General features: G+C 41.4%; 1 protein-coding gene across 2 annotated transcripts; it reads left to right on the plus strand.

Moving 5' to 3' along the window:
* On the plus strand, positions 1 to 27,412 carry LOC143182353 (uncharacterized). Of its 2 annotated transcripts, XR_013002426.1 has the most exons (9): positions 1 to 874; positions 3,300 to 3,443; positions 9,082 to 9,259; positions 23,092 to 23,297; positions 25,544 to 25,635; positions 25,843 to 26,035; positions 26,405 to 26,990; positions 27,208 to 27,315; positions 27,402 to 27,412. XR_013002426.1 is itself a non-coding variant. In XM_076383308.1 (7 exons), exons 1-7 carry the CDS (start codon positions 1 to 3, stop codon positions 26,683 to 26,685), a joined length of 1,968 nt encoding a protein of 655 aa, XP_076239423.1. In that variant the 3' UTR covers positions 26,686 to 27,032. The 2 variants fall into 2 exon arrangements, 1 of the variants encoding a protein (XP_076239423.1); XM_076383308.1 differs by lacking the exons at positions 27,208 to 27,315; positions 27,402 to 27,412 and having other exon boundaries at positions 26,405 to 27,032.

A 27,412-nucleotide genomic window follows, 5' to 3' on the forward strand; every position in this document is an offset into this window, starting at 1 on the left:
ATGGCGACAAGCAGCACAGGACAATCGATGCACCTTAAGTCCCCGCGGAGTCCCCGCCAGCTGCCTCAACTGCCCCACATCCCGATCGGTGGCCAGAGAAGCCCCACTCAGTTACCGCTAAACAAGTCGCCTGGAACGCCACTGGTCTTCGAGTTTCCTCCAGAGTATTACCCAGAGACACCCAACACGAACTTTGACTTCGAAGAATTCGGCCGCACGAGTGAATCGGAGAGAGCACCCAGGAGTCCCAGTTACTATGTTCGCCAGGGATGCAAGAGTCCAAAGACGCCCAGCTTGCACTCTCCAATCAGGAAGTCTCCGATATTCCAACTCTCTGAGTGCAAAAAGAGTCTGGGGAAGACTATGAGCTACCCTCCAAAGAGCCCCATCTCTGGCCTACCAATGGTCCCTGTGAGGTCGCCCAGTTCCTCCAGCTTTGGCTGCAAGAGCCCCAAGCCTTTCGACCACAGGAGGAACTCTTGCTTCGGTTTCAGTGGTCCCAAGAGTCCTATGTCGCCGACGATAGTCACTTGCTCTTCTCACACGCTGTCTAGTCCGAAGCACTCTGAAGTGAGCCTGGAGCAACAGCCGAACTGCCTGAGTTACAAGAACAGTGGATCCAGGACGTCGTCGTTGGAAGGGTCGTTCAAGGAGAAGAGCGAGAGTCCTGTTGATAAGAAGGGGAGCAAGAAGGGTAGTCACTTTAACAGGAGTCAGGGGTGTTTAGATGAAACGGGTAAGGGTAAGGAAGACACGGATGGAAAGAATATTGCGAGGCGGTCCACTAGCGATTTGACAGAGATCGAGGACGCGGACACGGAAGTGACTCTGCTGTCCAGCCCACGGAGGCGAGGCTCCATGAAAGGTGGTCTCGGTAAGCGCGATTTTAGATTACTGTTTGTTCGTAAGCTGTTCTGCCTCTCATTAGGCACTATTGTCGGAACGTTTTATCGTGTCCCGTTTGAGGTCGAACACGTATTATTTGTGGACAGTTTTGGAGCGAATAGTTACTGAAAGTTCATTCAGTCGTGCGTCATGGGTGACCTCGTCTCGAAATTGGGGAAATTTTTAAGTGGAAAGTTGGTTGGAGGGAAATATTGGAATGGGTGATATAGAGTTGAAGAGACATGTGATAATAGTATTATGTTGTCTGATAAGAGGGCTTTGTGGCGTTTCTATATGTACTCGGAGTGCGCGAGTTGTCAGGTTCTATTTTAGACACGTTTATTACTAAAAATATGCAAAGTAGTACAGTCTTTTCTGATTTAATAGTCTGTGGTATTTTACCATAGGAAATATTATATTGATACGATTTTTCTTTGGATTACCATAGAAAATATTAGTGAACTTGGAAACAGGATATTGTCATATCTAAGGTCCAATATAGTATATCCAGAAGTCAGAAAAAAGAATTTCTATTTTGTATACTTCCAAGAACATTGCATTTCTAAAGCAGAGAATAACTTTTTATTCTTGTTTGATATCTTTGACGTCAAATGTCATCGAGGCTACTAGCTACAGAAGAGAACGCATCATTGAAATTTGCGATTCTCAATTAATAAACTTAATTATCAAACCTCATTGGACGAAGAGAGCCAGTTATCGATTTATTCTGATGTGAACGGTCCTCGTGACCAGCTGAATCGTGAATGTCATTGCTCTGTAATGAGATAAGGGTAATTATCTGAGCATGGAAACGCGCACGAGACAATTCACTCGCGTGGCGATTAGCGGCAAACGATCGATTGGCTTAAAATCGCGCGGTGTTACGTGACGCCTGTTATATCTTTCAAATAAATAAGGTTTTAGTCTCGTAACATCCCAGGGGATTATCCTTTCATAATTAACGCCTCTGTCCGCCCTTCCTTGAACGTGGGCGCTGTCAAAGTATCCTTTTTTGCATCTGCATAACGCGTTAACGAGACGCGTTTCTCGATGCACCGGAAGGTATCGTCGTGGTGCTTCCGTTGGGCTGCATCGAGTTTCGCAATCAACGAGAATTATCGAACGGGACCGCGGAATCTGAATAAGGACACGTACGTGGCTCAGATAATCGTTTCATGGTCCAGCGAGAACGACTGGAAAGAAAGGGAAAGAAACGCTATGCTTTCTGGTGCTCTTGTCTTGACAATGAATTTCTAGTGGTTAGTGTTCGGCCTCAGAAACAGAATGTGACATTTAAACGCAAATAAAATAGATGATCTTGATAGAAGATGAGGATGTACAGGAATAGAGTGAGGATGCATATGATATTTTATCTAGAGAAATTATTCATTGGAGCATTCATTACTTTGTTTTACATTGACGAGATTCATAGCAGTCTTCTCTATAGAGAAAATTTCAGAATTATTGAAGAAAAATTTGAGCATAGAGTGGAAAAAGAGTTTCAATTCGAAAGTTGAAATTAAGAATCCGTAAAAATCGTCTACTTACACGCAGTCTCGTTAGCACTGCAACGTGCAACGAAGAAGGGATCAAAATCACACGAGGTCGGTGTGATAATCCTTCCAGCCAGTCTTGACAGTCTGATTGGATTCTCGTTTAAAAGTCAAGAATAGAACGAGCTTGCTCCACCTTCGTTCTCCACTTCTTTCTCTCGTTCTCTGACCGTTTCCGCTTCCAGGCGCTGAAAGGTACTGTATTTCGAGAATACCTAATGCCGTAATCCTCTTCGATCTTTAATCCGTCGGTGAGTGGGAGATGCGTTCGGATAGGTATTTCATTCGAGACAGGTTGAACTCAAGCAGCCAATCGAACGTTAACGAACTGTCGTTTAACGAGCTACGAACTGTTGCTATAAACTATTGCTACGAGCTACGTTTACGAGCAGACGTTGCGACTATATGTTATGTCAAGATTTGTCCACGACAATCCAGAATAATAGTATTTGAAACAAGAAATAGAAATATTTGTATTAGATTTTTTAGTTTGTCAAAATTGGTTAATATTAAATAATACGCTCGTATGTTAATTGAAATACTTATATAATTTTGCATGCAAGACACCTGTAATATAATTATGTATTTTTTTTCTGATATTATGTACAATAAAATATTTTATCGCAAAAATTAATACTTCGAACGAGTAATGTAAGTTCACATGCGTCAAATATTGTTTCAAATATTGTTTCCTTTACGCAAAACTATTTTAATAATTACTTCCAACACTTCTTGCTTGAAGCATATCCACCACTGTCACAATCCCTCTGGAACGATGCGCTACGAATCCTTTGCTGTTATGCTATGAAATTCCCTCACGTTTGTGTAACCCACTCGTGTGTGTGTGTGTGTATTTTGTAGCTTACCTCGCGTCCAGACGGGGCTCCCGTGACAGTCAGTGCTCCAATTTGTCGAATGTCAGCAACGAGGACGTGGGCCCGTTGAATTTCAGCGCGCATCCACGCGCGAGACAGCGCAGGACTTCAAATTTCCTTGAGCTACCTGGTAAGCACATTTTTCTCTTGCTAAATGTCGTTTAAGAGGGGAGAGTTGATCTTTCTTGAGACTTAGGGGTCTTTGAACCGTGGAAGACGCAAGGGTTAAAGTCCACGAAAGGTGTCGGTCTCATTTCTTGTGAAAATTGCGGACTCTTGTGTGAAATCTATGATTCCTTGGCGTACATAGTGTACATTTATGTTATTCCCTGTAACAAAAGTGTATTTACACGTGTTCTGTTGTTTCGACGAATCGATGGATTGTTCAAGCGTTCCATCAACGGTAATTGAACGTTACCACTTCACAAGGGGTTGACGGGACAGTATACAAGTCAGCAAATTGGATTCCCAATTATATGGAAAATGTTTCTTCATTGCTAGTAGATGCCAACTCTTCATACAGTATCGTGGTGTAGTGTGTCGTATTGAAAATTGTCAAGTTTTACGGGATGCACAGACTCGGAAAAATTTTTTTCTGAGAAACCGCTTACAGGCGTATAAAACTGGAACCTTCCCCTTTAATTTACAGAAAGAATTAAGTCGATACGATTTTTTTTCGCAAGGTTACAGCGTTTTAAAGTAACCCTTGCATTTTTGCCATATATTGGCACTATGTCATGCAGTATCAAAATGCAAGGGTTACTTTGAAGTGCTGTAACTCCGCGAGAAAAAATCGAATCGACTTGATTCTTTTTCTAAACTAAAAAGGAAGGTCCCTACTTGATGCCACTATGAACAATATTCCCGAAAAAAATTTTATCGGATCCGTGTAGTTTGTCAAACTTTGCAATTTGCCGTGTTAAAAATTCTCAACTTTGGTGGGATGCACAGACTTGGGAAAATTTTTTTCGTGGAAACCACTTATAGATGTATAAAATTGGAACCTTCAGCTTCAATTTAGAAAAAGAATCAAGTCGATACGACTTTTTTTCGCAAAGTTACAGCGTTTTAAAGTAACCCTTGCATTTTTGCCATACAATGGCACTATGTCATGCAGTATCAAAATGCAAGGGTTACTTTGAAGTGCTGTAACTCCGCGAGAAAAAATCGAATCGACTTGATTCTTTTTCTAAACTAAAGAGGAAGGTCCCTGCTTGATGCCACTATGAACAATATTCCCGAAAAAAATTTTATCGGATCCGTGTAGTTTGTCTAACTTTGCAATTTGCCGTGTTAAAAATTCTCAAATTTGGTGGGATGCACAGACTTGGGAAAATTTTTTTCGTAGAAATCACTTATAGATGTATAAAATTGGAACCTTCAGCTTCAATTTAGAAAAAGAATCAAGTCGATACGACTTTTTTTCGCAAAGTTACAGCGTTTTAAAGTAACCCTTGCATTTTTGCCATACATTGGCACTATGTCATGCAGTATCAAAATGCAAGGGTTACTTTGAAGTGCTGTAACTCCGCGAGAAAAAATCGAATCGACTTGATTCTTTTTCTAAACTAAAGAGGAAGGTCCCTACTTGATGCCACTATGAACAATATTCCCGAAAAAAATTTTATCGGATCCGTGTAGTTTGTCAAACTTTGCAATTTGCCGTGTTAAAAATTCTCAACTTTGATGGGATGCACAGACTTGGGAAAATTTTTCTCGGAGAAACCGCTTACAGCTGTATAAAATTGGAACCTTCCCCTTTAATTTAGAAAAAGAATCAAGTCGATACGATTTTCTTTCGCAAAGTTACAGCGTTTTAAAGTAACCCTTGCATTTTTGCCATATATTGGCACTATGTCATGCAGTATCAAAATGCAAGGGTTACTTTGAAGTGCTGAAACTCAGCGAGAAAAAATCGTATCGACTTGATCTTTTTTTTTAAATAAAGGGGAAGGATTGCGCTATAGTCTCCCGTGAACGGGATCTCCCGAAAAAATTCTAGGAAGTCCGTGCATGTCGTCAAACTTTGGAATTTTCAATACAATAAACATGCCTTCAGATTTACGACGCTACAGTAGCAGTAGTACACTGAACTTAAAAATTAGGTACAGCACCTTACAATCAAGACTTTAAGCTATAATTTAAAAAAAAGATTATGATCCTACGATGATTTCTCGCGAAGTTATCGTCTGTCAAAGTTAGCCGATTTGTGCCCAAAATTTTTCTGACATAATTTTTTTGACTAGTGTACTAATAATTCGATTTAGTTCAATTTATGTTTACATTCTTCTGATTCATAAAGTTATCGAAATTTCTGTAAGTAATTAAACTACGTCGTCCCCATGGATACACCTTTATTTCAAAACCCATTGGGACGTAGTTTCAGAATGTTACAATATACGCAAGTTTTCGTGACCCAGAAAACAATTTGTAACGATTTCGTAGCTTGTTCAGCAGATTTCCCGTCGTCGTTGGAATTCCAAGCATAGCGTGCTGACGGATTACATCGGAGAGTATATTCGAGACAAGCGTACCTACACACCGGAAATTAATTACACAGCTGACGTCCGCTAGGTAAATACTTTCCGCAAACACAGGGCTCCCTGCGGCCTTCCTCTAAGCCACGAAACACCGAGTAGCGGGATATCAGGACTAGCGATATTAGACGCCGCGTCAACAGGGTTGTTGGTAACAGGGCGAAGTGTCGGGAGAGAGTGAAACGTCGTTGTAGATCGTCGCGATAACTCGTGTCGATAACGAGCATTTTTTCCCTTCCTTTTTGAGAGGGTCCGATTAATAATCGCTACTAGGATAAAAATAGAAAATCGATGCACGAGAATTTTATTGTTTGTTAGAGATCATAGTGCCAATCCTCGGGGAGAGTAAAGTTATTTTTATATTATTTTCGAATATAAATGCAGAGGAAGTTGCTCTGAGAAAGCATCTAAAGTGATGTTAATTTTTTATGCCTTGAGTTGGTTTTCTTACCCGTATCGTTTTTTGAAACCACAGCGGATAGACATTCTGGTACAAAGCAGAAGGAAATATGAGAAAAATGTGTGAATAAAGGAGAAGAACTGAACTATGGTGTGATCGAAGCGTTGTCGTTTTCACGAGGTGAAATCGTTGAATACGAGAACCAAAGACGTGAATCGCAAGTATTTTTTATTTTGTCAGTATAACTGTTCCCTTTCTATTGCAAAATTTTCTGTGGAAAATATCTGTAGTTTGTTATTACCAATTATAAAAAAATTAAAGTTAATAGCGACTGATATGGACTCTAAGTAGTACAAGTCAATAGGACGCGGCAGTAGAAAAGGTCAGGCGAGGTCAGACAAACTGTTCGAGATTCTTCCTGGATCTCAATTAAATTCCATCCTTCCTGTGCATCTGACTTAATTTATTAAACATCGTCAGTACCTTTTGCTTTCTCATTCTATTCTTTCGAAGAAATATTTCTAAGAATCCACTGTCGTTGAAATAAATTATCAGATGGTCTCTGCATTCTGCGAACGATTTTTCTCTCCATTGAACAGGTGACTTTTTCTTCAGTGTTTCAATATCAAACAATCTGTTGCTTGCGATTCGTAGGAAGACACACGTCGTTTCGAAGTCCTTTCAGAAAGAAAAGAGGTCAAGCACTGGAATTCCTGGACGAGGGTCAAAGTCCAAAGAGCTTCGTCTATCTAATCTTCTGTCAGTTGAGTTTCCTGGCTCGTGTGAATCGTCTTTTCATCCCTCGTGCCCGTGCAGGAACCTGTTCGTGTTCAGTGATCGAATTTAATCGGTTGGGAATTAATTGAAACGCGAGTGGCTTCTTCGTTTCAAGGCAGCGTTCGTGGCATTGAAATTTCCCATTGAATCGACGAAAACTCGCCGGTAATTTCAAGAGGGAGAACTTCCCTGGAAACGTCGTTGCCGTAATTAGATGGCCTGTCGAGAGACGAACTTCTTGAGTGCCTCGTCGGCTGTAACCGCATTAAACGCCGAAGCGTCGGCTATGCTTTGTCGAACCAACGACGACGGTCCTGGCTCAATTTCCACCGAGAGCAAAGTTGTCCTCGCGTGCTGCAGCGGGCTATGGAGGACAGACTCTGGTTATGAGGAGAAAATTAAGAAAATTACCCGACAGAAAAGTGTAATGAGAGACGTCAGGATATAGGATACTATAATATTCGGTATAGAATGATTGAAGCATTTTTTAATAGTATGATGATTCGAAAGAATGATCAAATATTCAAGCATTCAGGCATGTCTCAGACAAGCCTCAGACATCTTCAAATATTTTTATGTATTATCCGAGTTATTTTCAAGTATCTTCTCAGGAACTCAAACATATTCAAAAATTCAAAAATTCAAAAATTTAAAAATTTTTAAATTCAAATATTCAAATATTCAAATATTCAAACATTCAAATATTCAAACATTCAAAAATCCAAATATTCAAATATTCAGATTTTCTATTCTAGTATTTCCATATTCTGTACCAGAAAATATTAGAAACTTTGGAACCTACAGAGATATTTGAAAGTAATTACAGTTAGTAATTATCTTCATTTACTTTGCATACACGTATCTTCAGAAAATTCCCTACATTCTAATATTCTAATCAGTATGCATAACTAGCCTCTAGTTAAGCTACAGCTCTAAAGATCCATAAAGTATCCTATGGTTTCACTACCACATCCAAGAGGAATCCTTTTGGATGTCAATCCATCTGTAACTTAAAATACAAGACTGCATGACTTCAAACAAGACTTTAGTCGTCCATTTCAGCGAAGCAAACGAAGCTAACCAAATAATGTCTGTTACATGACATTGCAGTCAATATTCATCCAGATTTTTTGTCGAACGATGGGTATACGTATGAAAAATATTACGTGAATTATGTTTTACAAATGTCGCGTTTGGACGAGCAAAAAACAAACAAAAAATAAATATCAGAGGGATTTAATAAAACTGTGAATGGAACCATCAGACCATGAGAACTAATCGCATTGGATTCTCGCGACAGATCGAAATGCATGGCGAACGAAATTCCACGGCTATTGCGCAGTCAATTAAATTTTTGCCTTTGGCTCGGTCCTCACGTCGATACGTCGTTCGCGCTATTCCTATCAGCACGAGCCAGAGGAACGGGACCGCGAGCTCCTCCCAGTTTCCACGGCAAATCCACTGACTGATAACACAGATTTTCCGCTCTGTAACGTTGACGTTTCGATCGTCCACCCGTCGCACTGATTTCGTGAAAGGAAAAATTGCTCGTCGAGAGCTCTACCGTTCCTCCAATAAGAATAAACCCAGAAGCTTTCGTCGCTGCTCGGCGTCGTTACGCTTTGATCGTGAAAATTGTCCCGCGATTGGGCTCGAATCGGCAAAAAGGAAAAATAATGGCGAGCTGTTTGACGGAAAATTGGAGAGCCCATTTGCGATTGGGAAACGGTCTGCTTTGCAAAGTGTTGGAACGGTTAGTGAGAAATTGAAGACGCCAACTTTGGTGGAACGTTTCTCCTAGCTTCACTCTGCTTGTACTTTCTGGTTTGTTGTTCAGAAAGTACACAGAACTTTAATACCCCCTTGGAAGTAATTGAATGGACAGTGAATTGACAGCTGTTTTATGGTCCTCTGGCGACCGCTTGTTAATACGGATATTAGTTAACGAAGAGCAAGATCTAATTAAGGGAACGTCCAGTCGATATCCGTTTACTCTGCGGTGACGTTCGACCTAATCACGCGGGTTTAATTAACTGTCTATCAATGTGTTGCAGTGCCAGATCACATCAGGCCACGGGTGCACAGCTTGCCTGAAAAAGCGTACAATCCCAGGGCTGGTGACGATCTCTACCGACTTCGGGCGTTCAGCATTACACACAGAGGTGTTGTCAATAGGGGGGACTCGATCATCTCGAGACGGAGTCGGAGCAACACATCTGTGAACAGTAGCAGGTAAACAGTTGCAAATGAGAGGCTGATGGCGTCTTTGGTACCATTTGATGACTGGGTGAGAAGTGTCAGAAAATGGTTATAGTTTAATAATATGGTATGTCACCCTACTTCAGAAACCTCTTAACTAGAACACTGTCAAGATTACAAGAGAAATGTGTCCTTCATTTATAATATATTTGTAATTTAATTTTTGGGATTAAAAATAAAAATAAGATTACAGTATAAGATTGAACTCTCTGCAAGAATGAAAGAAATGCGTGAAGAAATTGGTGTTTATAGGATAATCAGATGTTTTAGATTGTTAGTTGAGTGACAACCTGGCTCTGTCAGGAATTCATATCTTGAGATGGAAAGAGTGGTATTAGGTAAATTATTTTTCTCAGCAGAAAAATGATCATACAGTAGTACAGCTACAGAAAAGTCAGACATCGATAAATATTCCATATTTTCAGGAGAAAAATTCGAATTGAAATGTTTGAAATTTCGAATATTCACTAAATATAGTTTTTGACAATTTTTCATATCACAGTGGTCTTTAATAGAAATTCAGTTTGCTCGTTTTGTGGCAGGCAGTCCATGCTATCGAATGGTCACCGATATGGGAATTTTGAAGTCGATAGTGGAGCGCGTTCCTTGAACACCAACCCGATTACATTCCCCCACTTTTCAGGATTAGTATTCCAGCTTCTCTTCGTGTCCATTGAATTGCGTTTGGTTTGACCTAGAATGAGAACAATGACAAGCGAATCGAGCGACAGGTTTCTGTTCACTCTGCTCCCCGCCTGACTTGTCGGTGCAATATTTAATTACAATCTTTCCTACCCTGTGATAATAATTAGCCTGTGACATTTCGATTTAATGTGTCCCCTAATCCGTCAATTAAAACGACTGCATTGTATGACGTTAACAATAATGAAATGTGTGCCAGAGTGATGAGTGTGTGGGTGGAAGAATATTAGATAGTGAATGGGTTTAAAATTGAAAATGTAGCTTTAAATTAACAGAAATAACGTACGTCGAAAAATTAGCTTAAGTTTTGACTGTTTAATTTCTTGGATTTTCCACTGAAATATTCTCCTGTATTCTCAGCTCTTGATTGAAATTAATATTCTAGTTCTAATTAGTACGCAAAATGGCATAAAATTCATTCACGTTTGCAGAAACATTTTTTTTATTTATCTGACAATTTCGTAACTCTTTCTAAGTAAATTCCTCCTAGTGGAGCTTAAGAAGAAACAGAATTAATGGAGTATGCTGGTCGTCCCTCTCACTAGACACTGTTTCTAATACTGTAGGATTCATGTTGGACATTGTCTTGAACATAGTTCACCGTCAGACTATCGATCCCCATTTTCGTAATTTATAGAGGAGAATTACTACTGGCACTAGTGCAGTAGAATTAATTGGCTCGCGTTTTACAATTTAGGTGAGCTTGAAGAATCGCCACTGTATGAGGATTTTTCGTGAATAATGTGCGCTATCGCCTTCAAGATTGAAACTACGTTCGTTATTCGAATAAGAAAGAACTTTTCTTATATGTACAATCATTTCATTTTATATTAATTATATAAATATAATTTAATCGTGCATTCTGATTACAATAATGTAGACTTTGCTCTGTTTCATACAAAATTGAAAAATGAAGTTCTTGAATTTCAATCTTATTATTGCAGCAGAATATTTGCGACAGTGCACGTATTGACTTAAGCAAACTTTCATTCCTTTTACCCACCAACGTACATAACGATGACATTTCCCTGTTTCTGAGGTTACCTGGCAGAATCTTATTCCACTCCAAACGCAGTCGTTGTTGTGTCTGAAAATTCATTCTTCCAGCGACTCAGGAATATACAAGAGGGTGCGAGGTTACGAAGGGAGAGCCGCCTGGCATCGCGTCGCCCGCGATCGTTGGATTCCCTTCGAGTTTCGTTACGAGAGCCCATAAGTCTTCCCTTCACTGACAGAGAAGAATCGCTTATGCTCGCGGGAACGATGTTTGTACCACGCGGAAGCTGATTCGTACGATAAAAATTTATGACAATCGAGGCGAGCCGAAAATTTAATCCAGCCACGATGCCACGATAAAGCAGGGGAAATCGTGACGGGTTGTTTATTTGTGGATCGCGTTTCGACGGGGCGATAAGGAACCGAGCCTGTCGCGGTAAAAGCTCGATAAATTGGCCTTCGGATGAAAGGCGAGCCAATAAACCGAACCTGTTCCTTCACAGCTCCGAGTAATTAACATAAACTTCCCTTCTGAATTTCCGACATAACGCACCGAGAAGTTTTGCTTCGTATTGGAAATTCGATCATCCCGAAGTTCGTAGTATTTTAATTTTCTTGTCCGCTGGAAGTTTTTAATAGTAGACGCTACGAGGTTGGGGAAATCTGAGAATCAGTGAAGCATTTTCTACGAGTAAAAATCGTGCTTGGAGACTGCACGTGTAGAACATATACGTATGTACACAATGTAATAACTTCACTCTGGTAAAATATCTCGGTTGTTGTAAAAAGTATGAAGAAAATGGTTTTTATGAATATCTCCCTTAATACGAGGGAGTCTGCGGAGGGAAGAGCTCCTTTTATGGCGGTACTAGGGAAATGCTGAGCCTGTATTAGTCTTTTAGTAACACAGACACGATTTTGATGTACTTGGATTTCCGATGCCGTACTATCAGGAATTGAATACGAGACATGAGAACATAAAAAAAAGCACATCTGGGGCTGATAGATATCTGAGACTACTACTGGAGATTAAAAGGAAACACGAGCATTCCAATGAATTTGGCATCGAGAGCTTCGTCTTGAATGACGTATTTAGGATCGATCACTTCCAATCTGCCTGTCTCCGTGTATCTGTCCTTTAAGCCGAGATGCATTCGTTTTCCTCGAAAGTTTACAGCGTTCCCAGAGTATTTTCCGTATTTACCAAAGATATTGAAATTCCCTGGTGCCCTGAGGGGCCTCGCTCTCCTTCCTAGCACTCGTGAAACTGGCAGTCATAAACTGGGGGAACCCTTGGAACTTGATAGTCTGGGAACTTCTAACATTTTTCATTGGAGCTTTGCGTCTCAGGGGTCCATCCATGAAAATCATTTAATCTTGAAACGGCTGCGACAAATTCGGCTAAATGACTTTGACAGAGGCGTTAATGAGACTTTCTATACTGGGTGTCACAAAATTGGTGGTACAAGTTGAAACATGGGGATTTTATATAGAATAATTTGTAGTAGTATCATCAATATGGATTTTTATATATTTCAAGCTAAAACCTTGATTTTAAGGTAGATTTATAAATATTGTCGGTTTCTGGATATTTTACTCTATATGAAAATTAAACATTGATTTTAATTTGTGACATATTTTATATTACTGATACAGGTGCATGTTAGTCATGCATATGTAAAATAATATTCTCGTAAATATTATAAAGTGCACTTTACTACAAATATTTTGTATATTTTTGCATAATATGTGTATTTTATGTTTCTGTACACATTTAAGTTTCTCATAAACGCATAAATGTCCATAGTCTATTAGCCACTGCAGAAACTCTCACATAAACGAGAAGGTAATTGTAACTTACATACTTTCAAGATTAATTGGTTTATAATTCCTTTTTAAGGAGTACTCTTCTGCTTTAATGTACCACTGCACGTGATATTTACCGCAATTCAAAAGCAATCGTACCGCTCGTGTCAATATTGCATCCCACAGGTGTTCATGCACGCGAATCCTTGAAAGTTTCCCTCAACATCGTATAAGCGAGATATATCTCTCGTCTGCTTTCCACATAAATAAAACCAGGTTTATAAATTTCACTTCTATCGCGTTCAACTTTCCATCTTCTTCTCTCTGCGACGCGTTCGCTTAATAAACGTTCCTCTTCGTCGTCTATCGCGTTGTGTCTCCGTCTAATTTATGTCTTTCGAGTGAGGGAGGTAGTTTTTTAGCCAGGGTAGTGGATCAACGCCGTCGTCTCAGACGAGCAATCGTCTTTTGCAACGCGTACACACGGCGTCGACCTTTGGCCTGTCGCTAAAAAGATTGGAGTGACTCGAATCCTTTGTCGATCGTAACTGTGATCTCGTCTTTGTCGAGCGACTTCTTGCTCGCTCGACTTTTCCTTTGCCTCGAAGACATTTCCCCGTGAGGCCAGCCGATAGATGAAGCGTCCTCGGTTTGGCCTTTTTTTGGTCCCGTTCGACCTCGACTAATTGGATCGCGAAAACGGTATTGAATCTGCCCTGTCCAAGCTGAATTATCTCGCATCCGTGGTTCCGATGATAACGTGGCATTTCTTTCTGGATCTTTGCGCCAGATCGATGGCAAAAGGTTAAGGGTGAATGTGAAAATCACTAGATGTTCGAGTATAAGGAAAATGTTCTGCAAGTGGTAAAGAAGCTCATAGACAATTAATTTCAAAAGTTGATGAAATATACTCGAGTAGTAAAGGGTGTAATAACTATTCAGTTAAACACATCCAAAAAGCCAAGACTCTAAAGATTCGAGCGTCTCGAAATCTGCTTACGATCTCGACTCGGGGCTCATTGAGATTCAACAGGCTCCATTGTTCGAAAGCAGCTCGTTTGCCCTTCGTACGCGTCTATTGAAGCAAGGAAGCGTGGGTAGGAGACTCGTATTGAACGAACAAGTGAGCAGTATCGTAGAAAGTTTATTGTACAAAGATTATTGAACGCTCGTGATGAAATTTGGGGCCTGAGAATGATGGAGAGGATTACGTGTAGAAAGGAGGCTCGAGGAGACCGAGACGAACCCTGGGAAGAAAAGTAAGGGGCGAGATGGTATTTGGCGGTGAACCACGCCGATTGGAGGAGAGCCAGCTCGTGGCCGAGGCTTCCAAACGTTCCTTCGTTTTCCTTTGTCTCTACCACTGCTTCTTTTCATTATCACGCAGCTCAGAACGCGGTGGTTATTTCTGTAGCGCACCCCGATTAACTGGATGCCTTGACCCGTCGATCGGTCGTTCGACTCGACTCTGCACCTTCGTTCCCAGGCGTGTCACTGTCCTCTGGCAAGGTTCATTGGCAACAGCCACACGTTCTCTTCGCCGACTCGTTCCATAGAAAAATCAACGCGACGAGATATCCCTTGGAGTAACTGGATTTTCTTTGAATCTCATTCTAAGCGGCTGAAGAGGTTCAAAGGAACGCGACCAGCTTCTCAAGAGGAGAAGCTTGTTTCTCGCGGGTCAAAGAACAGCGGAGAGGATCTGCGCTGGAGTCGAGTCAAATATACCGCGTCTAGTCTCCCCTGCGTGGCACGACCTTGAGAAGGGGTTTCTGGTGATGATGGTGGATTCTTCTAGTCGCTGTACTCGATCGTCTCCTCGAACTCCATCGACTGCTGTGACCTGGTCGACGACGAGGTCACGGACTTGATGGACGTCGATGACTCCATCACTGATTTCGTCTGCACACTCTGTACAGACTTCATCGACGACACGGACTTGGACTCTGCCGTGACGTTCAGCGACTGCTCGACCAGGCTGTCAGCGGTTTCATTTGCTGAGGGATTAACAAGTGTTTCTACGTTACGTGACTTTCATTTGGAGATTATTGCTTGGGAGTTACTGAGACGTTGACTGTTGGTTAGTGCCTGTCAATTGAGATCGAGACTCGGACAGTTATTGGGTTTCTGGAATGAGGATCGTACTGTTGGGGGCAGATGAGATTTCTTGCTAAAATTGAGTGAATTTGAGAGGGGTTGCAAAGTGGAAACTATAGCTGATGTGGGTAGCGAAAAATATATTATAATTAAGTACTGATTTTTGAAGGGTTGGAACATTCAGAAATTAATAGACTAAAAAATTGTGAATTTTCTACGTCCTACTAAAAATTATGTTCAAAATTATTTACAAAACTTCAAGATCACAGAAATTGAAGATGAAGACCACTTCATAAATAATGACCATTATTTCTAATAATGGAATCACGATAACCCCATCACACTATGTTATAATACCAGGTAACACTATACCAAATGCGGGTCAAAACTCATCTACTCTCAGCAGTGTATATCAACCATCCCTAAATGCGTGGGCGTCTCGATCGTAGACTCTTTACACGGCCAGTGCTTTTATACAAAGAGCTGCAGGCGCTACAAGTGTCTACGAGCCGAGAAACCAAGAAGAGCCCAAGATTGTTCTGAACTTTGAAACTCAATATCCAAAGTGCTCTGCTGGATCAAGCAACACTGTAGGACGAGGTATTTGATCGGATGGCAAGCTTACACGCACCTTTAGCGATCTCCATTCTTGAATGAAAGTTCCTTGCGTCGGTGTCTTCACAGTGTTCAGTAGATTCCAAAGGGTGGAGGTGAGCACCCAAACGACTCGAGTTCGAACTCGCGAATGGGCCAAACCACGGAGCTTCGGTTTATTCTAATCCAGTCGCGGGCCAGAGGAGAGGGAAAGGCCGCGATCACGTGGCAGATGGTGCTCGAGCCAGGGGTCTGAGGGGAGGACGAAAATGTTCGATGCGTTTGGCGGCTTTTACGTGACGGTGAATATTCGTGGAATTTCGAATGGCTCGCGATGTATGTGTCCTCGACGCTGAGTCAATGTTCCCTTCCGACAGCGGTGCGTCGCTCGTCCAGACGACGGCCGTTTCTTTCGTCTGCGAACTGTCAAAGAACGAGAATGAGCCCACTTTACGTTGGCAATCGCTAGACAAGCTGAATCACCTCGAGGAGAGTAGCTTGGTACCAGGGAATTGAGAAACAAGAAATTCCTCAGAAATCTCTAAAATAAAAATAAAGATTCATTTCGCTGTGATTCACCATCGAATGCAAACAATTATCTCTCATCCGGTAATAATAGCAGGCGTATAGTTCCATCGAAGCATCTTTCCTCCGAGAACAGCGGTTGCTAATGTGTTTACAAGCGACATTACCTTCCTGGCTCGTCTCGACGACGTTCCAAGGGCTCGTATGTCAGGACGTGGCACGAGAAGATGATCCAAGACGGCGAGTAACTTGAGTTCAACAAGAAGGAGGGTCTCGAGGGAGAAACCTGAGAAAAGAAACTCATTTCCCGAAGAATTAGGATCACCATTTGTTGGGTGCGGTTAGATGGACTGCGAGGGATGAAACGGTGTGTTGTGGTGTTCGACTGGGCTACTGTTGCATCGAGCAAACTTTCACGGAACTTTTAGTAATAAAATTTCGAACATTCCGATGGAAAGAACTGTACAGGGGAGTACAGTGGTTCCGAATGGAGGAAAATTCGAACAAAGTTGCACCTATTTGGGACAGAATGCAGTGAAGCATGGGGACGAATTAATGAGGCACTATGGAGAGTCTCGATGAGGGAGTTTCCTACGAATTAAACAGCTCCCTTCGGAGTTTTGACTCAGTTTCCGCAATTGTCGAGACAAGGGGGAAGCTATCTTTTTATTCATCGTGATGGCGCAAGCATTTTCGTGGAATTTTGTCCCGCTGTTATTGTCCGATGAAAAAAATCGCCGAACAAGTCCACTGAAGCTGGCTGTGCTCGCTAGCAAAGAATTTACGCTCTGGCATTATTTCTCGTTCACAGAGAAAATTATTGAATTTTTGCCAGACAGCGGAATCTCCCTTGCACTTTTTCCTCCGTCACCCTCGACTTGCGCTGCGATCCTGAATGTCATCGCGCTAAATTTAAAAGCTGATCTTCCGTGCTGGAAGGGTGAGTCACGATCAGGATTTTCCTAGACTCTATCCGTTGACACCTAATGATTCCATGACTCATGGATTTTCACGAGAATCGAATTTTCATGGACATCAGCCAAGCCTCTGCTCCCCTCTCCGAAGCAATAAATATCTCCCGAGGTAATTGTCAGTTCAATCGAATCGGTCTCTATTAATCCTCCGAAAATTTCGGAATCTTTAATTATTGCCCCGTTGTGACGTTCGCTGGTCCCTCGACGAACATTGCCAAATGGAACCGTCGCGAGAATAGTACTTTTATTTATGTTTGTTGTAACGAAGTGACTAAGGCTGCGCTATTTCTACGCCGCGTAACGAGCTCGGCCAAGGTGATTTTCACTGGTATAAATTGTCGCGGAAAATAAAATTCTCGTAAGTTCCCTCTAAAAGCTCGAACTGCTCGACGTAGCTTAGACATTTGCTACTAATAACTTCGTCGACGTGTCGAGGACGTTCTGTCGAATCTATGGGCTCTTCTCGTTCTTTAGTTCTTCGCTGACTTCGAAACCCCATGGCGAGAACGTTCCCCAAAAATAGTTAGGCCACCCGAAAGTGATCCCGCAGAGAATGAGTTCACGCAGGGAGGTCTAGCTTTGTGAAAGGTTTTCGTCGTCGAGGCTCTCCCGTGACTCGTTAACCTTTTAAGGAGGGGCTCCTATAAATTTACATTTCTTCAGCCCCTGCACAAAGATTAACGACATCCACTGGTCCATTCTACGGGAGAACAATTAAAGTGGAAACTTTGGAGAGAAAGATCGCTTTCGATTCTTTACTCCACTGCATAATAATTAGAGTTTCTTGGCGCACAGTAGCTGAACTATTTGTAAATTAATGCCACGTTTTCGGCGGGAGTTTAGGGATCTAGAAATACGTCTCGCTGTTTGTAATTGCATTTATCTCGTTGGAAGTTCACAGTGAACGCTTGTTAAACGTTCGTCGATCCATCTACAAAGCTCTTCTGAAATTCTCCTGGTACGATACTCGAGTGCTGGTAATTATGAAAGGTGCTGTAAGTCGAAGAATTTAAAGGACCGAGTGTTTCACTTCGTGCAATATTTATATTTCAGCCATGGCAGCTTTATGTTCATTTCAAAAGCAGATACTTAATATTTCAGTCGAATTTATGCAAAGCGACGGAGCAGAAAAAATTCATTGTTCTCTTTGCTGTGGTCAGTTTTTTAATTTTCTCTTCGAGTTTTCAACCTACACGCAGAGTAATTTCAGACTCTGTATCTCCATAGAGAGAAGGATCTGCAGGAAAATTGATCTAGCAGGATCGCGTTCAGCAGCTCCTCTGTTACAGAATACGATGTCTATCGCGTGGGAGGGCAAGAAAGCGCGCGAGGGAGCAGAAGGCCAGTTATTCGGTTGAACCTCTGTTACCTCTGTTATTACGCGAAACGTCGTATCTCGGAGGATTAACTGAGTAGTCGATCCGATCCGTCGTCTCCAAATAGAAGGTGTAAATATTTGCACCGTTTTTTCGTTCTCTTACCGAGATCCCCCTCCGTTTATATATAACTCTGCATCTTCCCCGCCGTCTTCGTGCTTCGTTTACACACGTGCCAAGCCAGAGGAATGCACACGCATTGTTCTTGGCCGGGAAGCAGCGCATTCCGTGTTGCAGCATGACTAACACGAGTCGAAGAACGTGCCCGCGATAATCACGACAAAAAGAAGCTAATTGATGCATTACGTAATTGCAGACCTCTGATCGTGAGACCCTTTGCGAGGCAATAGGCCTGAGCCATCTTCAAAGGGGATGCTACATGGATGTTCTAGGAATTATCGACGTTTGTGCTGCGTTAAGCTAACAGCTTAATGCTAATCGTTCTATTTGTGTAGATTCCTGTCTGTCTTCTGGGTGAGGAGTTCAACGTCCAAAAGTGAAATGTTCTAGATCGCGGAAATATGTATTTATTTTAGTGAAGTTAGTTCACTAAGAGGGACTTTCATTCCTTAATTAGAGACTTAAATAATTGGAAATTTAGAAGAGTTTCTTGTGAAGAGTTCTTTTAATATATTCTTATTTTTTAAGGGAAGAATTCCTTCACTCACAATTTCTAAAAGCGAGAAAGGCTACTGAAGATCCTAAAAATTCAACTTTCTTCTGAATACGACTGACGTTGTCCTGGTTTAGAGCCACAGATATTCATGTATAATGCAAATATAGAATATACATAGCAACTAAAATCTGCTTTGCAGAGTCCCAGCTCCATACGTGATACGAGTTAATCTCACATGCATTGTCCACGGTCTATAACCGTCTTCCATCACTGTCAGCCAGATAAGTCCCAGGATATTTTTCAGTCGACCCAATATAGGCCAGCCATTCTCGAACCGAACCTGTGACTGTCGTCTACGCTCTCTCGAAGTTTTAAAAATATCTCGCGTGATTCTGAAACTTCGGTGGCCACCGAGGTCCGTTCAATGGATGTCCAAATCCGCTGGCGTGGAAAGTGCCTCGAATTTCCTGTCCACGAGCGTGTAGCGGAGCGACTTCGACTCTGATCGACGCGTGGCCAGCGTATCGATCGCTGGTCCACCAACTAAACGAATTTATGTGCACGATGTTGGGTACAAAGCGTACACGCGGAAAGGAGCAAGGGACAAGGGATTAGTCGAGAGGCTAGCGCAGGAGGGACGCAAACCAATGGTCTGCTCCATCAAACACGAATCTGTACGTGAAAGCGCTTTTCCATCCTTCAATAGACGAATCAGCTTTATGTCTGGCATATGTAAATTCCAGACGTATCGAGAAATTCAAAATCTCTGCGGGTTGTCCTAATTGAAACACGATCTTCTGTGAGAAGCCTCTCGTTTTATGTACAGAGGGTGCTCGAATATAGACGAGGGAGAATTGAATAGGTAATTTTGAATATTAAAATGAGGGAAAGATCGAGAATATCGAAATTACGAGGTTATATTGAGAGACATGTTAATAGTCCATTTTCTTCTGGTCGAGGGCTTAGGTGTAAGTGAGAGCATAGACACAGCTCGTTTAGTGGAAATGATTCTAAAGTTAGTATCGGTTTCTAAATTGGCAATCGACTTGGACCACGAATTCCATAAGATGGTTAGACCACTATAGCTCGTCCGTCATAGGACCAAAGTAGCTGGCAGCTCCATTTATCAAACGACCGAAAAGCGATCGAGTGGTTTTGGGCATAAATAGCGTGATCGGCTGGCGAAGTAGCGCAGAAGTGCAATTTAATGGCGGAACGAGTTCAAAATCTGCGCCTCTGGTCAAAGCGCAGATGAATAATTACGACTGACCGAAAAGTTGAGTATGATGGAAACGCGTTTCCGCGAGCGATTGCAATCGGTTTGCCGAGGGATTAATTGAGGACATTCGTTTTCTCGCATGGGTGATATTTGGAATGTTATTGGATCGGACGAATTGTTGAACGCAGGTAAATGCATTAAAATATTAACGATGAAGAATAATTGGAAAATTTATTACTGTTGTTATTCAATGTCTTCGCCCAAGTAAACGCAAAAGTGTACAGTTGTAATTATGATTTTCATTCTGAGTTATGGGTCACGAATTTTCAAATATTTGAACTTTCGAAACTTTGAATTTTCAAATCTTTGAATTTTCAGATCTCTGGATTTTCAAATTTTTGGATTTTCAAATTGTTGAATTTTCAAATCTTTGAATTTTCAAATCATTCAACTTTCAAATATTTGAAATTAAAAATTTTTGAATTTTTAAGCTATCATATCTTTAAATCTTTAACGAAGAGCTGGTTGCCTCCATTGATAAACTCTCTTCATTACAGAAAATATTTCTGTATCAAAAAGTTCAATTTTCGACAGTAAAATATTCCATCAAAGAATTCAGCAATATTTTTTGTAACATTTTTTCGCAATATTTATCCTACGATTTTACTATGCATTTTATGATGACCGAAATTTATCCACTCACCAGAAAGATCATGCTCAATTAAGCAGAGTTCCGCGTAATTTTGGCAGATTTGGGAATGTGGAGGAAATTCACTCGTCGGAGGAATTGATTTCACGGATAGGAGCCCATTCCCATCTGAGTTTCTTTGGACCATTAGCTTGCAACCTCTGCTGTCCTTTTTGCCCACGATAAACACAAAGGAACGATATTTTGTTGAATTTGCGTTTTAGAAACTTTACGCGGGCTATTCCAATTTAATGGAGTGTATTATTTCCAATGTGCGTCAAAAGGCGGCACGTTCTGTTTCGCCAGCCAAGGGGAGCAAAGGTTGCGTCGGCAGGAATTTATTCCAATTTTCCATCAGAATCATCCGAGTCACCGATCCTACGATTGGAACGACAGTCGACCTGAAAACAGGTAGGACAGAGGAGGAATTCTTCGATCCTTGGGATTTCTGCTCTCGAGGCCATTTTACTCGGTTCAGATGATGCGGTTAAAATGGAAATACGACCCCGTTTCTCGATCCCCGCGACATACGTTTCTGGAGCATCGTGATACACGCAATTTGTGGTAAAATGGAACGTAAAAATAACGTCTGAGAAATAAGTCTTAGGCATGAAGAACAAGATTCTTCAGGATGTGACCATAGGCGTGACTTGGAACTTCCAAGTTGAAAAGCGTTTAACTTCCAGTTTCGCAGTTTCATTAGGCCCTTTTCTTTTCATTAGAAATCTTCATTGTTAGCGTTGCTATGTGTCACTGTATCGAATAACAGCGGTAAATATTGGGATTGACGCCAGAAAGATAATGCAGTTCGCGTAGGGAACGTCGTTGTTTGGACAGGTTCTGCCAATTTCAGGATCTTTTGCACAAACGCACACTCTGTAACCGCAGCTTCGAGGAGGTTATCAGCGCGATAATTATCGGATTTCAGCCGACCGTGGAGTTACAGTATTCATCTGCTGACCAATGCCATTGTTGATTTTGATGCCAGTGGCGAGCTGCAGGCTACAGTGAGATACATATACTTCTGTAAATTCATTAATCATCAGTACAGGAGATTCTAAAAGAAAATGAGAAAAAGGTAGTTCAAATGATTAAATACTTGAAATTGTTACTTTTTATTTCATTTTCAAGAAACCGTGCCCAAAGCTCTACTAACATAACACAGACATTTTCCTCACTTGATACAATTTATAGAATGGAAACAGTTTGACATTGCAGAGACACTTCTATGTTATTACGAACTATAACTACATATTCTTACACCTGTGACTCGTACAGCTCTTTCCCTACGACCAACCGAGTGGCGTATTCAGTCGCAGTCGAACGTTATTTGCACGTTGCTGGCATAATTGAAAACGGGAATATGTAGGCCACTGTTGGAACGCTGAATCGGGGGTAGAATGTTCGATTTCCCTCTGTGGACCTGTTGCACTCGTCATTGAATTACTATTGCAGCTGGCGGTCGCGACAGTGCAATACGCGCTCAATTGAGCAGTTGATTAGCAAATTTTGGATGTCTGCTATTTAGTGATTCTCGAAAGCTGTTCTGGCCAACAAGCTAGGCCTTGTGAGCTCTTTGGAATTCTCATTCTCTCGCTTCCATTGTGAGGGAAACCACGATGCTATAAAGACCACTGTAATAAGTTAATGTTCCTATTGTGGAGAGAGTCTACATACTACTCGCGACATAATTGCATAAATCGCAGCATGCACTCGAATTTTTAAATACCTGTAAGTGATAAAAAATGATATACAATTTTCAGATAAAAAAACTCATTGGTGGATCATAGGAACATGTAGCAATGGTAGTTGCGAGAAACCTAACTTCTGAGATCTTACTGTATAAGAATACTGGATGTTCGATGACAAATGTTAGTTTAAGAGGCGATTTTATAGGCCAAAATAAAACGAAAATCAAGAGTGATAAAATTGCATTTAAAGCTTTCTTAGAACTCACGGGATATGTGTCTGACTCGAGACAGGACTTATTCTACTGTCGACGTACGCTAATCATACCCAGACCAGGCACAGTGAAATCAGTAGAATAAGTCCAGTCTCGCGTCAGACATCTTTCTCACGAATTTTAGACGCTTTCTCAACATTTAATATCTCTGTGAAATTTCTAAGACTTCTTGTCGAACACTTTGCACATAGAGCTCACTGCCTGAACCAAGCTGATAACGCTCGAAACTGTTTCCCTGTCTTTTCGCAGGAACAGCAACGTCTCCGGCGAGAGGTCTCCTTTCGACGGTTCTTGCTGCAGCGGACAGGGTGTCGCTGACAGTACAGAGAGCGAGGAGATCGAGGAAATCCCCAAATACCGCGTGGTCATGCTCGGCGACTCTGGCGTAGGAAAAACTGCCCTGGTGTCGCAGTTCATGACGAGCGAGTACATGAACACCTACGACGCCAGTTTGGGTGAGTGGCAAGACACGAAAGTCGTACCTTCTTCTGATAGACGATGCAATGCATTATTCGCATCCTGCAGAATTGTGTTGATAATCGAGTTCCATCCACGAGCCGTGACCACAGCGTAAAGTTAATAATAGAGCAAAGTGGAGGGACAGTTGCCTCGCGCGTTTCGCTTCAGTCGTCCTTTTTTGCATCCCATTCTTTTTTAATAAAGCAAACGACTTTTCGACCGCGGTTAAACCTCGGTAACGAGGCTCTCTCGATACGAGTCACGGAGCATGGCTTTCTTCGCGCGAGTTTAGTGCAAATGTACCTGCGCGGGTTCATTTATGCGTGGACGCAACCGCGGGCTCGGTTCGCGACGACTTTTCGGCTGGATGGTTTTATTTTCACCGCCAGTTTTTTTCATTATTCTTTTCCACGCTTCGAGGCACAATTGTAGGGAAAAAGCCACGAACTGTAACCAGTTGAGCTGACGAGAGGCCCGACTTGTGGCTGCGTTTCGTTATGTTTGTGAAAGGGAATGGAAAAATTGAGAACTTGGAAAGTTCATTGGTGCTGCCTTATTTGTGCTTCGATCATTATTACGTAGAAGAGGTATTCGAGCTGATTTGATTATTTGTTTTATGGTAAGAAGTCACTTTGATCCTAGGAGTTATTTCTTAAAAATTATAGTAGATATTGTAGCAATATCTATCTACTATCGAGTTTAGCAGAGGAGGATCCTGAGAATAAGTTTTCTTCGTTTAGGAGAGAAAGAATTTTTTATTTTTCCAGCAACCTCAAATCATTATCCTCCAACGTTCTCAGTAAATAGCAGAAAGTAATTAGAATTCAGGTTCGAAAATATAGAAGAGAAACTCGGTGAACTCCTCGTTAGAGGTTAGACGAGTAATGTATTAATTATAAATGCACGCGTGAGATGACGGCAAAGAGCTCGAATCGGCGAGTGTTTCATTACTCAGTCCCTTTTAGTGATATCCCTGATAGCCGCCAAGATACTTTTAATGAATTTCTTTTCCTGTAGCTTCTCCTATAACGTTGCGTATCTCTTATCCGTGATCATCACACTACAGAATTTGATTCATCGCGTTTAATTAGCGTTTCTGTGACTCTAGTTGTAATGAGAGAAATTGTTACACTCGTTCATTTTCCTTAATAACTTGGTTACCCACAGCTTGGTAATGCCTTCTTTGCAAACCAGTCTCAGTAACGTAGTCAACCTGTAAGTACGACGTTTTTTTTGAAAGCCTGATTGATGACGTTCGATTAATAATGAAGCTCGTTAGCCATTCCAGAACTATCGTGGCTTTGAAATTATCGATATCCTCGTGGGTGTTCTGTTTCCTCCGAGAGGCAGTTAAATTCTCTTGATTGCTAGAAAACTTATATCGTAAACGAGCTCGGTCAGTTGGTATCCCTTATAAATTTTCCTGAAACGTTTCTGGAATTTACTGAGCAAAAATGGTGCACAACCTGAGAAAGGTTTTTACACTGGCTTCGTCTCGAGATGCATTCCGACCTGTTTGATGGCCAACGAATTGCAACTTTTCTTTCTCTTGGTAGTTAAAATATTCGATGAAAAATTACAGGCTTTGATTTTGAGGAGAAATGTCGTACCTAAGCACGTTATCCTCGCAGCGGGCGATAATAGCAATCTCATGTAGGTCTAAATCGTCAATGCGTGTTCTGTACTTGTCGAAGCAGTTACGTTTACCATAATCCGATTATAGTTCCACATTTTGCATCAGAGATAACGCTGAACGCCTAGTTTTGCGTGCTTGTGTTTGAGGTGATTATTGCTTCTGTTAGGATATTGTAATTTTCTATGTAGGCTATGTTAAAACTGTTCATCTACAAAGTGTTAAATAACACTTGTGAATTTATTATTACTTTAAAAATGAAATTCTTCCCAGCAGTAAATAATAGCATTCTCAATCTACTATTGTGCGTGCAAGCTATTGTAGGATAGGATATTAAAAATACAAGGGCGTGATTTTATATGCAAAAATCAGACGCAAATTAAGAGTAATGAAATTGCATTTGAGATTTTATTTCCAAGTTATTACGTAATCAAAGGTACACCTAAAATGATCGTGAAATGTGTCTGACTGGAGACTTATTCTACTGACACCGCTGCGGTTGACCTCTCTACTAGTCATCGGCAGTAGAATCAGCCCTAAGTCAGACACATCACAAACTAAAAATTTCTAATAGTGATGATAATGCTAAGAATAATAATAATATTCCAGACGACGAGTTCGGTGAAAAGACAGTGTCGATCTTACTGGATGGCGAGGAGTCAGAGATGGTATTCATCGACCATCCCCACGTAGAAATGAGCGTGAGTAAAGGCCCTATACACCCACGCTGTTACATGGCTATTTTCTGCCGAAATTTCCATAATCAAGCGTTCCTCGACCCCTATCCTCGATCAAAAGGGGAAATGTCATGCAGTAAACTAGGGAAACAGTTAAACGCCATATAAAATAAAGCGACTCAGTGGTCCGAGCGATTTAATCTCAGCTGGAAAATTCTGTTTCGCGCGCAGGTGGAAAACTCATTGTCCACGTATGACCCTCACGCCTGCATCGTCGTCTATTCAATCGTATCGCGCAGCAGCTTCCAGGCAGCTGAGGAAATATTAAATTACTTGTGGAGGGAGCATTATACACAGGAGCAGTCCGTGATCGTGGTCGGCAATAAGTCAGACCTCGCTAGAAGCCGCACGATTTCGGCCAATGGTAAAATTCGTAAAATAATTTCTTCGCTAAGTAATTTCTGTATCAGCTCGAATTTCAAGCAGTCAGAATTTGTAATAGCTTCTCGACTTCATCGGGAGCACAATAATCCGATCGACCTGGTTTTCGTAAATTAAAGCACTAAATCCGCAGAAAAACGCAGAGGCGTTCATAATTCCGCAAAGTTGGGCAGAGTATCGTGAAATTCAGAAACGTGAAATATTAATTTTCAAATGGAACTTTGAAAGCATAATTCTTAAAATTTGAACACGTTCAAAAATTCTCGAAATTTTGAGGCTGTATGGATGCTAGCTCAGTTGCCTGAAATTCCGCTAGGCAGGTTCTGAATAACAGTTTTATATTCCTTTAAAGAGGGAAAGCAGCTGGCAACCTCCAGAGAGTGCAAATTCATCGAGACATCCAGTGGAATACAGCACAATGTTGATGAGCTTTTGGTGGGAGTTCTGAAGCAGATTCGGCTCAGAGAAACCCGCGACAAAAAGCTCAGGCGGCAGGGCAGCAAGGGGAAGATCCTGTCGAAGCTTCACAGCAGCAAGACCGCCCTCAGCTTGAACCTCGCCAGGGAGATCCTGAGCAAGATTTGTTTAAACGACAGCAAAAGTAAAAGTTGTGAGAATCTGCATGTGCTCTAAAAGTGTTTTTTTTGTCAATAGTGAATTGAACTGCTTAAATTAGCAGAGGTTCGAGGATACCTGGTCAGTGCATTCCGGTTCCTTTAACGTTCCTAATAATTAAAAAACGTTGATACAAAAGTCTGATTTCACGGCTACGTGGCTGTATAGATACTTCATTGCCTTCCTTATTCCTGTAACGAATCCAGGAAGGTCTAAGGTGTCCTAGAAAGCCGATGGACGCACAAACAAAGAATCTTCAGCCCTTTGAATTGTACCCCATCGTTTGGATAACATTTACTTTGCCCCTCGTTTGTTCGTCAGTGGTAAGTAAACATCGTTCGCAGTAGCAGGAAACGAACGAAGAGCGGGTTGAACGCTTGGATACTGACACTGACTGTAAGAATTTGAGGAAGATTGCTGAGAACACTTTCACATAGCACAGAAATGTCCTAAAAACGTATTAAAGATACCCAGTAAGGTCCTAAAATATTCAAAAGACGTCTTTGAAACGTCTGAATCTAAAAATCAGTATGTCCTTAGGACGCTTAAGGGACATTCATAAGACATCTTCAAGACGTCGTATGATCTTTGGGCTACTATTCAATTATTATGAAAAAAATGGGAAGTGTTTTGTATTGTAAGTGGAAGGTGAGTTTTTTTATTTGCTTAAATTTTAACAATCGATATAGTCCAAGTTTTCTTTGACCTCTTTATAGTCGATTCTTGAGTTATAGTTAACCCTTGC

This window comes from Calliopsis andreniformis, chromosome 8 (genome assembly GCF_051401765.1).
Source record: "Calliopsis andreniformis isolate RMS-2024a chromosome 8, iyCalAndr_principal, whole genome shotgun sequence".
Lineage (NCBI taxonomy): Eukaryota > Metazoa > Arthropoda > Insecta > Hymenoptera > Andrenidae > Calliopsis > Calliopsis andreniformis.